At 37.2% G+C, this 14184-nt stretch overlaps 1 protein-coding gene and 1 long non-coding RNA gene across 5 annotated transcripts; one reads left to right on the top strand and one right to left on the bottom strand.

The window, feature by feature from the left end:
- Positions 1 to 26: 26 nt before the first annotated feature.
- On the bottom strand, positions 27 to 5574 carry LOC144196433 (uncharacterized). Its single transcript, XR_013326319.1, has 2 exons — positions 3449 to 5574; positions 27 to 2854 (listed from the first exon to the last, which is right to left on the bottom strand). It is a non-coding gene; the product is annotated as an uncharacterized LOC144196433 (long non-coding RNA).
- Positions 5575 to 6749: 1175 nt separating this feature from the next.
- LOC144196797 (uncharacterized) lies at positions 6750 to 13762 on the top strand. Of its 4 annotated transcripts, none has more exons than XM_077717243.1 (8): positions 6750 to 7068; positions 7591 to 7758; positions 8138 to 8191; positions 9248 to 9378; positions 10001 to 10175; positions 10394 to 10513; positions 10678 to 10706; positions 13471 to 13762. In XM_077717243.1, exons 1-8 carry the CDS (start codon positions 6937 to 6939, stop codon positions 13634 to 13636), a joined length of 975 nt encoding a protein of 324 aa, XP_077573369.1. In that variant the 5' UTR covers positions 6750 to 6936; the 3' UTR covers positions 13637 to 13762. The 4 variants fall into 4 exon arrangements, with proteins under 4 accessions (XP_077573369.1, XP_077573368.1, XP_077573370.1 ...); XM_077717242.1 differs by having other exon boundaries at positions 13468 to 13762; XM_077717244.1 differs by lacking the exon at positions 13471 to 13762 and adding an exon at positions 11302 to 11446 and having other exon boundaries at positions 6752 to 7068.
- Positions 13763 to 14184: the final 422 nt, after the last annotated feature.

Here is a 14184-nt window from a genome sequence, read left to right as displayed (position 1 = left end):
CAGAGGAAACACACAGCCAGTCGTGATGAGAATTTAAACCACTTCATATGAAGGAGGACGCCAGTGTAGCCAGAGCAGAAAGATAGTCTATCTTCCTGAATGACCGTTTGGAATTCCTGGCGACTCCCTACAAACAACCTGGTTTTATTAGAGACAAGTCATAAAAATGGGAGGCGTTAATACAAATGAAGGAGGTGGAAAGCAAAAGGTGTAGTGCACATTTTAACCAATAGGTGTAAGTTAAATTCTATTCTAGTAACTTAATACATCATAGTGAAAAGGGTGCAAGACTAAATATAAGAATTCAAATATATTTCACATTTCCCCCCTGAAGTTACTTTGAAAGAATTTTCATTTTCATCAATCTATATCCCTCCTCTGCAGGTTTTAGAAAACAAATATCATCAATAGTCACTCAACAGGGTATGGAAAATAACAAAATCACTTGTGAAGGCAAAGGTGAAAATTGTGAGGTAATTCAAGGTTATCTAAGAAAATTCCTCTGCGTCCCTCTTTATGAGCGAACACAGTTTTGAAGTTAAGACATGTACAATTACCCGGAAGACTCGACATACCGGCACTCGTAAAATGATGGGAGAATCTTCATCACGGCATGCCACACGGTGATACTGTATGTCGCTGTAAGCTACCAGCGTGTGCTGGTTAGGTTTTTGAATCATAACTTTCATACCAAGGATTACACACATTGAAAAGATACAGTATAGAAGTAAAACCGCAAGAAAGGGAGTTGCAAATTTAATCTGAATAGAGAACCATGATCCGGTTGGTAACCACGACCACAGTGATACCAATTACGGCTGAGTGATCTTGGGCCATGGTGTTGGCTAAGATTTTCATTTCAGCTATGGCACGAGTTATGTTACCTTTGTCACCGGTTCCATCTTGGATGAAGGTGCAACAGTGCTCTCCAACTATGGCACACTCACCTCCATCCTTGGCTGTTATCAAATCTAGGACCGTCCGGTCTTGCAACTCCATTTCTCTAAGGGCTTTTAATTCATCTGCTATACCATGTAGGGCTTTAAAAGTTTGGTTAATGAACACTCATGTAACAATTCAATGTCCAAGTTGGGAAGTTAGTGACAGAATGATTTTCTGGGGGGGGGTGGACCACAACTTATGGTCACCAGGAACATCACTGCCCCAGATTGAATCACGTGGTTTGAATTCCACTGACTTTGATCTTATATATCTTACTGTTGTGTTCACTCCCCTTCAAAGGAATGCATTTTGGACCACCTGCATCACTGCAGATGTGCTAAAAGTGACACCTAGACCCAGTGAATTCAGGATATCAGGATACCTGTGGAAATGGGTATACGGCTACACACATAACAACTTTCATTCACACCAGTTAGTTTTTGTCTGAAATACCATGAAATGATACCACATATTTTCTTCAAAGTGGTTATTTGGATTGCTCTTTTCATACCACTTCACTTTCCTCTGTGACAGCAGCACGGCATTGTCTCGTTTTTCGACTCAAATCCCTGAGGGTGGGGCGTTCAGCCACACCCAGGCTGCCACTGATAGTACAGTCACAGGAATGGGGGTGGCAACTGATTTCATTTTGGCTTCTGCGTGAGGGTGTAAAAACTATGAGAGGTCAAGGTTAGGTGAAAGGTGCTCGTGGCAGGTGAGTAGACGTCAGATGATTTTTTCACGGACAAGGGTTTTGGGACCGCCCGATTTCCAGTCTACTCAGAGTCACCGTTGTCTCGAACTACTTTGATTTGGGATTGGTCAATCTACGTCGACCTCTCAGCAATCTTTACTGCGGTGGGGGTGGTGAGTTAAACCACGAAGGGACCTTCCCAACGTGGCGAGGACCAGGACTTTCTTTTTATGACTCAAATCAGGCTCTGGTCACCAGACTTCACCACCTCCTGCAGGATAGACAAAAAGATCACGGCAGCTTACATGTTCTTTGGACAAGTTTATCGGTTTCTTGGTCTTATTGTACCATTTGTTCGCTCTTCAAGTCCCACGCTCTTTTGGACGTTGCAGTTGTTGTTGTTATTGTTGTTGTTAGGCCATCCAGGCGTCTAGGGGTTACCCTCAGTCACATTAGTTCATCCGGGGGCTAGCCGAAGGTGTGTAGTAGTCGAATTCGAAGGTGGCGACGGGCGGCCTCTCAGGAGACACCTCGTGAAGGTTCCAACTTTGTCTCCCCGTTGCACCTGCTTGGGCCCGAGGCTATCCCGCACACCCTCTGTAACAAATTAAACAGTATCTACAAAAAAATTTAAAGTAGGTATTTAGACCTCTGGGACATGGAACACATGCTCTGCCATGTCCATCTTCCCCCCTGTTGAGACATGGCTCCTTCCATGGCTCAATTTTGGAATATTTTTGGTAGGCCCGCTAGGCCTTTAGCTGTGGATAGGCTGACTGTTCTGCTTCTTCATGTATCTATGCATCTTTTCTTTCTATGGTACAGTGTTTTTAAATCAATTAACACAGTTTTTAGATCGACTCAGTTTTTGTTGTGTATGCTGTTTGGTGTTTTCTGCTGCTGCTTTAGCTGCTGTATTCTGTCGTTGTCTTCAGCGTGTGCTTAACATTTTCTTACCGCTATGTGGTTGGGCTTAAAATCCCAATTAACAAAAATCATAACAATCTTAATTAATTTCTAACTATATGCCTTATCAGTCAAAATTAAATATGCTAGCTGGTATTCTATTTTGATTGCTGCTTCCTTGTTAAGATCAATAACTATATTTGTTTTTTCCTTTCCTGCAATTACACAAATTAACTAATCATGCTAAAAATATGAAGAATACATAGAGCAAACCAGGCTGCCTTCTCCTCAGGAAAACAGCTTTCCCGCTCTCTGCAAGTTACATTCACATCAATTATTATCCAGAAACAAATGTAGACATTTATAATTCTGAAAAGAATTGAACCCACTAAACTGTAACCACCCCTTGTTTATTAGGGTTAATATTTTCTAGCATAATTGTCTTTTAGAGCCATTAAAACTCATTACTTATTAATTGCATACTAATCAAGTCCCAATTCAATTAACAATGTGTATCGCGTTGCATATTAAACTCAATTATTTCAAATTCTAAAATATCCCAAACTAATAGTCTTTTTTATCAAATGTAACATTCCATTGTCTTTGGAGTTTGCCAATCATCTCCTTTAAAACTTCCCTAATCAATACTTTTCCAGTAGTCAGGCATAAAATTAAAATTTAGTTACATATCTATCCATTGTAGTCTCTTTTTCTCTCTAATTGTTTACTTTAAAAATCTGTAAGAAGGTTTGTTCTCAATTGAAACGCTTTCACTTTTTATGGAGACAATAAAACCAATATAAAAAGTTCCTTATGGTTTATGGCATTGCTCCTCGAGCAATAATCTTTCCAATCAATATTGGATGCTTTCCATTACGTCTGATCGCGTCAATAAGCTTATCTTACCTGTCTCCTCAAACGTTTCAACTGAGAGAACCTCCTTACAGTGCAAAGATGGATCTGCATCCTCCGCTATTTTCATGTCTGCTGTTTGGTCAGCAAGAGTTGTACGGACGTTCTCATTTTGGGTTGCTCGTGCGTCTTCTCCATGTTTCCTGTTGAAAAACACAGTCTTCTTCTGCTAACTCAAAATTAGTGTGTTTCTTTTCTTTAAAGTTTTTCTTTTATACAGATAGCCAGATTAGAGTCATCCTTCAGCTCCAATCGTGTAGTGAATAATGGCGTTTGGTATGGTAACGAAATATGGAACATTTTGTCAATTCAGTCAATTAATCTGTTAACACAATTTGGATGCCATTATCCCTATACATCAATGGTACTTTGGAATTTCATATGATGCACTGTTTTTGTTTTTCTCAGTGCTTCAAATTTTCGCATTGCAGATTTGTTCCTCCAATCCAATGCATTATCATCAAAAAAAATTCTTTGGACTAAACAATTTTCCTTGATTTTTCATCGCCATCCAAAAAAAAACCTATTGGCGATTTCAGAAATTGATTTCAAATTTCCAATCCTTCGCTGCCATCCCTGAAAAGGGCTTATTGGCAGTTTCAGAAATTGATTCCAATTTGCTAAATCCTTTTCCACCTTGATATCTAAGGGATCAATTATATTTTGGTGGATGGCCAATCAAAAACACAAAAAGACAAACAACCATTCACGCTCACAGACATCAGTGGTCTGTAATTTTTTCACTAGTGGAGAGCGCCATCCCTGAAAAGGGCTTATTGGCAGCTAACCACCTTTTTCTGTCCTATCAGCACTAGTCATTCTCAAAAGAACTAGGTTAATAGTCATTAATATGACTCACACTAAAGCATATTTCATCTAGTGATGGAAAAACAATGAATCATATTTCGTGCACTAAACATGATTCATCTCATTCCATCCTATAGAAATCATGCTTATCCTAAATTAATTATTTTATCTAAACTTTACCTAATAATTTGGATCAATGCCATTTCTGCATTGTTTTCTTTTCGTTTGATATCATTAATAATTTGGATGAATGCCATTTCTGTCTCCTCTGCTTCTACATTCTTATCTCCCTCTGCTCTTGTTGATGCGAGGTAACCTGAGACATCTTGTCTGGCATTCCAGGAGTCCCCCCCCCCCCGTGCCCGGTACGAGAGGGGGGATAGTAGGGGGGCACTGTCATTTAGCAGGCCTGGCATCCATCAGACCTGTCATGCTGGCGAGTTTTGGGATGGGTTAGGGAAAGAAGGCTTTTTTCACTCCATTTGGCCGCCATTTTTCCTTTGTCCTTGGCTCAGCCATTTTTTCTTCACATGTGCTTTGCCCTTTTCTCCCCCCACCCTTTGTCTTTATTCTTCCTCCACTATTTCATATATGTGCAATTATCCTGGAAAATGCTTCAGCATAAACTTCAGGTTAGTTGAGAGTTCTTTGCTGTTTGTTAAACCCATTTTTGCAACTTTTCTTTTGTTTGAAGATTTTTTGAACTTTTTCCAAACAATGGTCAAATGTTACTCTATTAATATATTTCTTTAGGATTTTTTAGGGACGTCCCAACCAATTTATTATATTTTTAATAACGTTATTATCCTATTTATCCGTCTACGTCGACTTTATAACCGTTATTCTTTTATTTCGCAAGGCCTGCGCGCGTCACGGCGTACTTCCGTTTTTATTATATCTCTATATAAAGATTACTTTTATTTAGCGCTTTTTACTCATCGGGTGCATTATTTTTGGAAGGTTTCCCTTATTTTGAACAATCTGTGAAATCCTTTTAACAAAAAAGGGGGACTCTTACTCCCGCCTTAAAGTAAACGTCACGTCACCGACGTACTTCATGGAAATACTCAGTTGGCCGACCAAGCATTCATCCGTGCATACCTTACGTTTCTATTTCAATTTTAACGACATACGTAATCCTCACATGTATGCATCCCTTATCTCCCACTATTGGAGCGTTTTTCCACGACTCGTTCGAATGGAAAAACGGGATTTCACCAGCCTTGTTATATAGAAATTTTAAATGCCCTTACCGTCTGCCTGTCTCCTCTTTTCTCCGGCCGGGTTCCTTTCTTCAAACGGGCCGCGATCGACCGAAATTCAGAAATGAATTCCCGGGGTTTTCGGCACCAGAAAATGTCAGGTTTAAGACCATATACATTCAATAATATCGGAGCAGAGGAAACACACAGCCAGTCGTGATGAGAATTTAAACCACTTCATATGAAGGAGGACGCCAGTGTAGCCAGAGCAGAAAGATAGTCTATCTTCCTGAATGACCGTTTGGAATTCCTGGCGACTCCCTACAAACAACCTGGTTTTATTAGAGACAAGTCATAAAAATGGGAGGCGTTAATACAAATGAAGGAGGTGGAAAGCAAAAGGTGTAGTGCACATTTTAACCAATAGGTGTAAGTTAAATTCTATTCTAGTAACTTAATACATCATAGTGAAAAGGGTGCAAGACTAAATATAAGAATTCAAATATATTTCACAGTTACAACACATTGTAGGATTTTAATCGTGATGTGGAGGAATTCATATTCTACTTCTATGACCAAACATTTTTGTATGGATTATGGAGCATTGTGTTACATTGCTTTCATGTTTATTATGTTACAATAGCCAACTATTGCAGGGCTAAACGCAATCTTATTTTAGGACTCTGTGAAAAAGTATTGAGACATTATTGTTTTGTTAAGCAGACATGTCAAATGATCAACCTCCATTTTCAAATAGTATTGTTTTGTTTTTATGATTGCATTTGAAATCAGTTTATCTGTTATTGTGCAGAAACACAATAAAGATAGCTATGGAACTAATGATTTTATATAAACTTGTGTCATCAATAAATACGTCTTTTGCTCCTTCACACTGTCAGTTGTAGATTTCAACTTGCTGGACTACTATTTTTATTTGTTAATTAATAATCACTATGCAGTCCGTTGAACAAGCCTGCTGCCATAGTTGGCTGGGACATTATCCCATATTACTAATTTTGTTGTGAAATTGATGTGTCAGACAGATGAGTGACAAACGCCTCTATGGTTTTGGAGTGAACCTTATCACCTAGCTGGTTAGAGTCTAAACCATTAACCATGTAAAAACATGATTGAGTAACACCGGTCAGATGTCATTACTCAACATCTGAATTGTTTTCTAATCAAATGTCACTATTATCCAATCAGTTTCATAATACCTCCCTTCCAAGGAATACTACACATGTTGTCTTAGCCAATCAATCCAGTCCATGAGTACAAATGTGAACCAATCATGACTGGAGCCTTTGAAAGATCCCAGCTGAAGTAATGAGCTGGCCATAGTTTTGGAATCCAAACGTTACAGAAAAGTAGAGAAAAAAAGATACTGATCATCTACCATGCATTATGTAGAGATAAAGGATATTTTCCTGTAAAGTAAATGAGAAAGTATAAGTACCTCTTATTGTCAATACAATGAGGCCAGATCAAAGGAAAATGACTGTGTTGGCGGCAAAGGAAAGCATTGAGATGGAATTGTTTTCTTCTGAAGAATCCTGTGGGATGCTCTCGCCAGTAAAGCTGGAGGAAGTAAATTACAGTTATCAGGTATGTGGTAAACTTTAATGCCGTCTAAAAGCCCCCATGTTTGGGAATCTTCTCAGCAAGATGTTCAAGTTATTTGTTTACTTGCAACTAAAACCAGTCATTTATCATTTTGACTACTGAAGGCCTGGTCATTTGTGGATTAGATGATTTTTTTAAAGTGTACATAGATAAATAGAATCATGCGTATTTAACTTGTGGAGAAGCTCTATACAATTTTGTCATACGCTGCTGAGGGTATGATGACTACTAGGCTTTTTGTCAAGTCAATGATGACGACAATGCCTATGTCTGATTTTCATTTTTCATTTTCATTTCATTTTACAATGTCAGATGATAATTTATAATTTTTGATGAAGACATTCTAACTTTTTTTTATTGCTCTTAATTTTCATATCCATACCTTTTGTGCTGAGAGACGCAACTAATAGAGTGTAGCGGGAAACAGTTGTAAAACTGCTGCGATCACTACTCTTACAACAAACAATAATATTGGTCTGATATTTTTCTTTTTTAACCCTAAAGCACTTGGAGCATCCTCTTGTTATTTGCGAGGAAGAACCAGAATGGGAGATCGAAGACACATTGCAGAAGGCCAAGCCCCACTCAATAACCCCTGCCAGGATTAATAAAAACTGTGAATACCACCCACCTACTCTTGACTTCGTGGATGACATAGACATAGAAATGGAGGTAAAACCTTAATTGGCAAAAACCATCTGCAAAATGTAATGTAAACATAAGAACTGTAGCAAAAATAATCATTTAAAAAACATTTGTACTTGCTGCTTTTAGTTGCATTGGGGTATCATATTATTGTTCCCTCAGACAAAAAAAAAATTCGCAATCTAATTATTACAAAATCGTTCTTAATACCATGTGCCGCAGTAAATGCAATGCCAATTATAAATAATAGATGGGGTTCCCTTTTTTTGTTCAAAATTCAATTGCTTCTCCTAAAGTTGAGTATTGCATATCATTAGATTGTACCATTGGTAGTATTACCATAGGTGGTTGGTATCCAAGTGTGAACAATTAATCAACTTGCCTTGATTTAATCTGACTATCTCAGGTGTTTCCTCTCACTTGGAAATCCAAGGCTCGTCTTGTGGAGCTCACCACCCCGGTAACACACTTTACATTTTTCTTTTGTTTGTTTTTATACATTTTTAATGGTAGTAGAATGCTAATCCAAATTTAACGTAGCTACTGCTCATGATGATTTTTGAATACCTTTGCCTCGTCACGCGACTTAAACATGTGATATAATCAATCAATCAATTTCAAACTGTTGTCTGTTCCACATGATTTGGCTCTTGTGTGGCTTGAAAGAGACAGACAAGTTTTTAATCAAGTCATCGCACTGGAAAAAAAGTATAGCTTAAGAGTTTGAAAAAAACGAAAAAGAAAATTACAAGAATTAAAATCAAATAAAACGGTTGATAAAATTTAAACCTCCAAAGGATGACAGCAAACGTCATATAACTTAGAATTTGGACCACAGAAGCAGTTATGAATATGCTATGCAGAACTTTAGAAAGACCTTAACTACAACGTAACTGACATTACACCAAAATGGTAGTGCCTATGTGGTCTGTGATTATCTGTGTATTAACATTATTCTCCCCATGATTCTATTTCTAATCTTTCAAAAACTAATTTTCACGTGATTTTGAGACTGGTCACTAGGTCTTTGTTCTTTTAAACATAAACACAAATAAGGAACTTCTAGTTATTGTTCAAAACAGCAAATGTATTTAATATAATTGCATCATGGAACCAAAATGAAATTGTATGGGTTTTTTACATAGATGGGATTTTTCTTTTAATTTTCAACATTGAATTTTCTCTTTTTGGATAAAAATAATACCGTATTTTTTCACATATGACCCTCCTCCCCCTCGCATTATAAGTTGCACCCTTAAAATTGCCATAAAATCATTACATTTGGGAATTTCTCATATATAATGGTTGTTTTCTTACTGCAAAACAGAAAATAACCAGCGAATACTAAACGTTGATTTGCTGACATCTACTGGTGAAATAGTTTAGCAACGCTGTATGTCTTGTGCGCATATAACCTGTACCCTTGATTCAGACTTTTTAATTCAAATATGTATGTAAATAACATGATGATGGTTATTTAAATTGTTGTTTCTTATTTCAATGTTGATCCACTAAGACTATTCACATAGCCACCTCACACAAGGAAACTCGAATGAAATGGAAGCGACTAAGTCCTCAGCAGACAGGGCTGGTGGTCAAAGATGTACTTTGTTTACCAAGAGGCTACTACAATGAAGAAATCAGGAGGTAAGAAGACGTACAGTGAAAGCTGTTTTTTCCTCTTTGCTGATATCCCAAAAACTTTATTCATGTTCACAATTAAGCTTCATCCTTTCTTGTCATGCAACTACAGTGTTCCCTCGCTACTTCGCGGTTCAGCTATCGCAGACTCAGAGCTTCGGATTTTTTTTTGAAAAAGTAAAAAAATGCAAATATTACATTGAAACAACATATTTTACAGGTTTTTTTTGTTATAACATGAATTTCACTCTCTCTGCCCGTATTCTATATGGTGTGCTGTATACAGGGGGGTAAAATTTTTTAAAAAAAATAAAAAAATTGGGAATTGAATTTAAATTAAGCGTTTTGGAAGGGGAATCCCTACATCGCGGAAATTCACTTATCGCAGGTGGTCCTGGTCCCCATTAACCGCGATAAGAGAGGGAACATTGTATATATCTAAAATAAATCTATGTATATAGTATGGGAACAGAAGACTCTAAGTTTGGTCATTTTAAATGTTTAACAACAGAAAAAAACTACACACACACAATATTGACTTTTACTCAAATATGGCTGCATGTAAGTGTTGGGATGACAACCACATAGAAAATGGATGGATGATCTATGCGACTTACTGTTTTCACAGAAACACTGTGCCAAAAGGCAAAGAGCAAGCAACTCTTTCAGCTATGGGAATGACTGCCAGGATCACCATTGATAAGGAATGGTCAGCCAAACAGATGGAGAGCCGCTTGGTGATGCTTTTCCAAAAGCTAGATAAAAAACAGGGGGGTCAAAAGTTTTCCTTCACATATTTACAGGTCTGTATTGTTATGCATATCCTACATCTTGTGTATTTCTTTTGTCGGTCTTAACATTTTGTTGATAGATAAATAAATAGAAAATTTAACATTTGATTTGATAGTGTTTGTAGAGGTGTTATGACCTCTGGTACTTAATGGAATACTGTAATTCTTCTCTATGTACCAAATTGCGTGTAGAATGTTCGCCTAAGTTTAACATTAACTGTGTGTTTTAGTGCATGCAGTGCGTTCTGTTTGTCCCAGTCATGCCCACAGAAGGTTGGACTGGGGAGCAGGTCCTCAGGATCTCGGGACAGGGTACCTTGTATATTCTCAGCCACCATGACCACCTGCAGGTAATTTCGAGGTTTATTTTTGTCTTTTTCTTAAGTCGTTTACTATTTCTGTTTAGTACAATTGACAAAATCATCACCCAGTACAATATGTAAACAGTTTCATGACATGTAATACTTTTTCCCTAATTCCTGTTTAACACAAAATCAAATTACCCTCTTTCCAGACACCAAGTGGGAGGGGTGTGGTGGAAAGGTAAGTTTATAGAACTGAAATGATTGTAAAGCTAAATGAATGATTACTTGGGCATTCTTCTTAATACTCCTTAAAGGAAAATATGTCAGGAAGATACCGTAGAGAGCGACCAAGATGGCGATAATACACAATGGCAGAGGGAACCAAACCCACAAATATGAGATTACAGCCAATGTGAGTTTCTAATTGTCAAAAAATAATGACGTTATAATTCTGAAAAAAAAATCTGGTACTTAGCTCACTAAAATACTGTGAATAATACTTGAAGCAAAATCATGAAATTTAACCCAACAAAGTCACATGACAAGAGTGTCTAACACAATGTTTACAATTCCATTTTTAACCTTCTTGCTGTCGACTTTTGTCCCAATGGAAACTTTCTCACTTGCGTCACCTTTCTCGTTGCTTACGAAACTGATTTCTCTCCCTCTCTTTCTTTCTTTGCCTCTCTTCTCATGTACTTCCAGTTTTTGTGTGTTAACAGTTTTTGACAAGAAACTTCTCGGTTAGGTGGGTTTTTTGGGGAAGTGTGTCTGCCGCATTGGTTAAGAAGATTTGATTTTCTTTGATCTGAATGAATCAATGTTACTTTTAGCCTCCTGGATGCATGCATGTTACTTATGGACCTGAAACATCATGAATCCTGGACCAATTTCTAATACCATCTTGACAAGATCGTTGAAATTGCCTTTTGGAATGTTGGCAAAGAAATCATGTTTTTAAAGATTTTCCAATTGTGAGGCGTGGAGTTTTTCTAATTATTTTGAGTGTTTATTTGAATGTTGTAATGTAATTTATATAAATGGATGCTTACAAGGTTCTGCAAAATCCCCCACAAAAAGTTACAAGTTTTAATTTCTTTGAGCCATCATTAAGGCAGCTGAAGAATGATTGCAATGTAAATGGGTATAATTGGACATTCATTTTGAAATCAAAAATGACTGAACAATATTTTCATTTCTTGGTAGTAGAATGTTGAACTGTTAAATGCATTTGAGAAAGCTCTAACCTTGATCTGTTTAGAAATAAACTCTGATTGTTAATTAACCCAAGAACCGCATTACGTTATTAAATAACAAAAATGGGCAAATCCTCTATCTCTTCACTAGCCATTTAGCTCACATTTGCCACAATTAGCCGCCTGGAGTTGGCACAACAAGAAAACACTGATCTGATCAAGATGACATAATATACATCCAGGTGGTCAGTTAGCATGTTTTCTTTATGAATCAGTATTATGATTTTGGCTCTTTGTATCCAGTTATTTTTTATATATATCATTAGGGGGATTATTGAATCAAGTTCTTGGTGTTGCAACCCGAATTTCCTCGCAAGTTGAAAAAGTAATTGTCCCTTTCTGATTTCATTTTTTTTATTTTTACTTTTTTTTTGCATTTTTAACACGGGTTTCAGATCATTAAAACAATTTTAGTATGACACAGAGACAACCCAAGGAAACAGAAAATACAGTTTCTAAATGATTTTATTTACCAAGGCAGAAAAAATTACAAACTTCTCTGGCCCTCTGTGAAAAAGTATTTGACCTCCTGAACCTAATAATGCATTGTGCCACCTTTTGGCAGCAATAATCGAAACCAAGTGTTTCTGATCATTTGTGGTGGGTCTTTCACAATGCTTTATAGGAATTTTGGCACACAAATTTGTGCAGAATTATTCAATTCTGCAATATAGTTTTTTCCCAGCCATTTACAGCTGGACCTGCTGGTGTGCTTTGGATGATTGTCATGCTGCATGCTCCAAGAGTGCTGAAGTTTGAGCCCATGAACCGAGGGCTGGCCGTTCTCCTTCTAAATTTGCTGGTAGACAGCAGAATTCATAATTCCATCAATTACAGCAAGTCATCTTGGTCCTGAGGCAGTAAAGCAACCTTAGACCATCACCTTGTAATTTTAGCTGGCCGACCACTCCAGCAAAGGATTGCCACTGTTGCCAGTTCTTGCCATTTGTGGATAATGGCTATGACAGTGGTTCGATTGACCAACAACGCCTTGGAAATAGCTTTGTAACCTTTTTCAGACTGATAGATGTTCATCACATCTTTTCTTGGATTCCTTTAGATTGTGTTATTGCACATTCTATTTAAGTGTTTTCTTGATTAAACATGTGGTGGTAATCAGATTTCCTAAAATTGTGATTTGTCCCGGTTATTTTTTGATTGAAACAAGAGGGCAATAACTGTTTTACTGAGGGCCAGACAAGTTAGTAGTTTTTTTCCTGCCTTGGTAAATAAAATCATTTAGAAACAGCCTTTTTTCCTCGTGTTGTCTTTGTGTCTAACAAAAATTGATTTGATAGTCTTAAACCTGTCTGTGTGATAAATATGCAAAAAAAAAAAAACACAGAAAACGGTGCACGGGACTTAATGGCGGACGAAGCATGGCATTCATTCATTTTCTAAGCCGCTTGTCCTTATAAGAATTGAGGGGATGTGGGATCCCATCCCAGCTGAATATGGGCATTAGGCAGGTTACGTCCTGAATTAGTTGCCAGACCACCGCAGTTTTCTGTCATTCTTCGAGCCAGGTATGATGAATCGTTTCCGTCACTGGGATATTACAATTGAGGTTATTTCATTCAAGTTTTCTTCTTATTTTCAAAAGCACGGTTATGTTTCACTGTAAAAAAATAAAAAAATAAAATAAAAATACTGTTAGGTGAAGAAAAGTAACATTTTATATGTAAAACTAATAGTTAAAAAAAAGTTATTTACTACCAAAAGAAATGAGTATGTTTTCTCAAGCAGGGAAACTCTAACCAAATCACTCACGTGTGTAGAAGAAACCATTAAAAAGCGAGATAAGGAAGACGGACACAGAGGACACTTTTATCGTCATAGAAGAATGAACACATCTGGGAAACCAAGTCCCCCACAGCTCATGGACGGCGGACACGAGATGAAGGACTGCTGAGAACATGGATGATGATGGGTCTTCCTTTCCCTTCAACTTGTATAATATTGCTTACAAGACAGAGAGACCTGCATTGTATTACATCTTTGCTAGGACTTGGATTGAATAGAATATTCCAGTACGCTGTATCTGACTCCTCTGTTTTGGACAATACATTGGTTAGATTAGAACAAATTGTTATTGGAGTACTCTTTCAAAACGAACATGCATGGAACTTTAAGGATTGCGGGGTCAATATGTGAATTAAAACTCAGGTTCCTTGATACTAACTAAGAAGCAAAGCATTTACTTTGTTGCAAGGCAGATGTACTATAATAACTTTTCTAATCTTAAGATAAGTAAAGCAAAGCGTTCTTCATTGGAAACAAATATATAATAAAGTCAGACTAATAACCCTAACAATGAGAAAAAAAGATTCATTTGATCATGTTTTGTACAGTATACCATTGTCACATGATAGCTTGGAAGCAGTACTACAGATACTTTTAAAGGCCAGTCCATTGAACTTTGGATACGTTGATGCGTTAAGATGTCTCTTGAACTTTGGA

Source organism: Stigmatopora nigra, chromosome 5, assembly GCF_051989575.1.
Source record: "Stigmatopora nigra isolate UIUO_SnigA chromosome 5, RoL_Snig_1.1, whole genome shotgun sequence".
Lineage (NCBI taxonomy): Eukaryota > Metazoa > Chordata > Actinopteri > Syngnathiformes > Syngnathidae > Stigmatopora > Stigmatopora nigra.
Note: the sequence above shows the minus strand (reverse complement) of the source record. Positions and strands in the feature narration are given on the sequence as shown.

Coding starts and splice junctions, on each gene's coding strand:
- LOC144196797 (XM_077717242.1), top strand. CDS start 6,937: ATGAGGCCAGATCAAAGGAAAATGACTGTGTTGGCGGCAAAGGAAAGC. Junction 7,069..7,590: donor AAGTAAATTACAGTTATCAG/GTATGTGGTAAA, acceptor TTAACCCTAAAG/CACTTGGAGCATCCTCTTGT. Junction 10,176..10,393: donor TTTCCTTCACATATTTACAG/GTCTGTATTGTT, acceptor TGTGTGTTTTAG/TGCATGCAGTGCGTTCTGTT.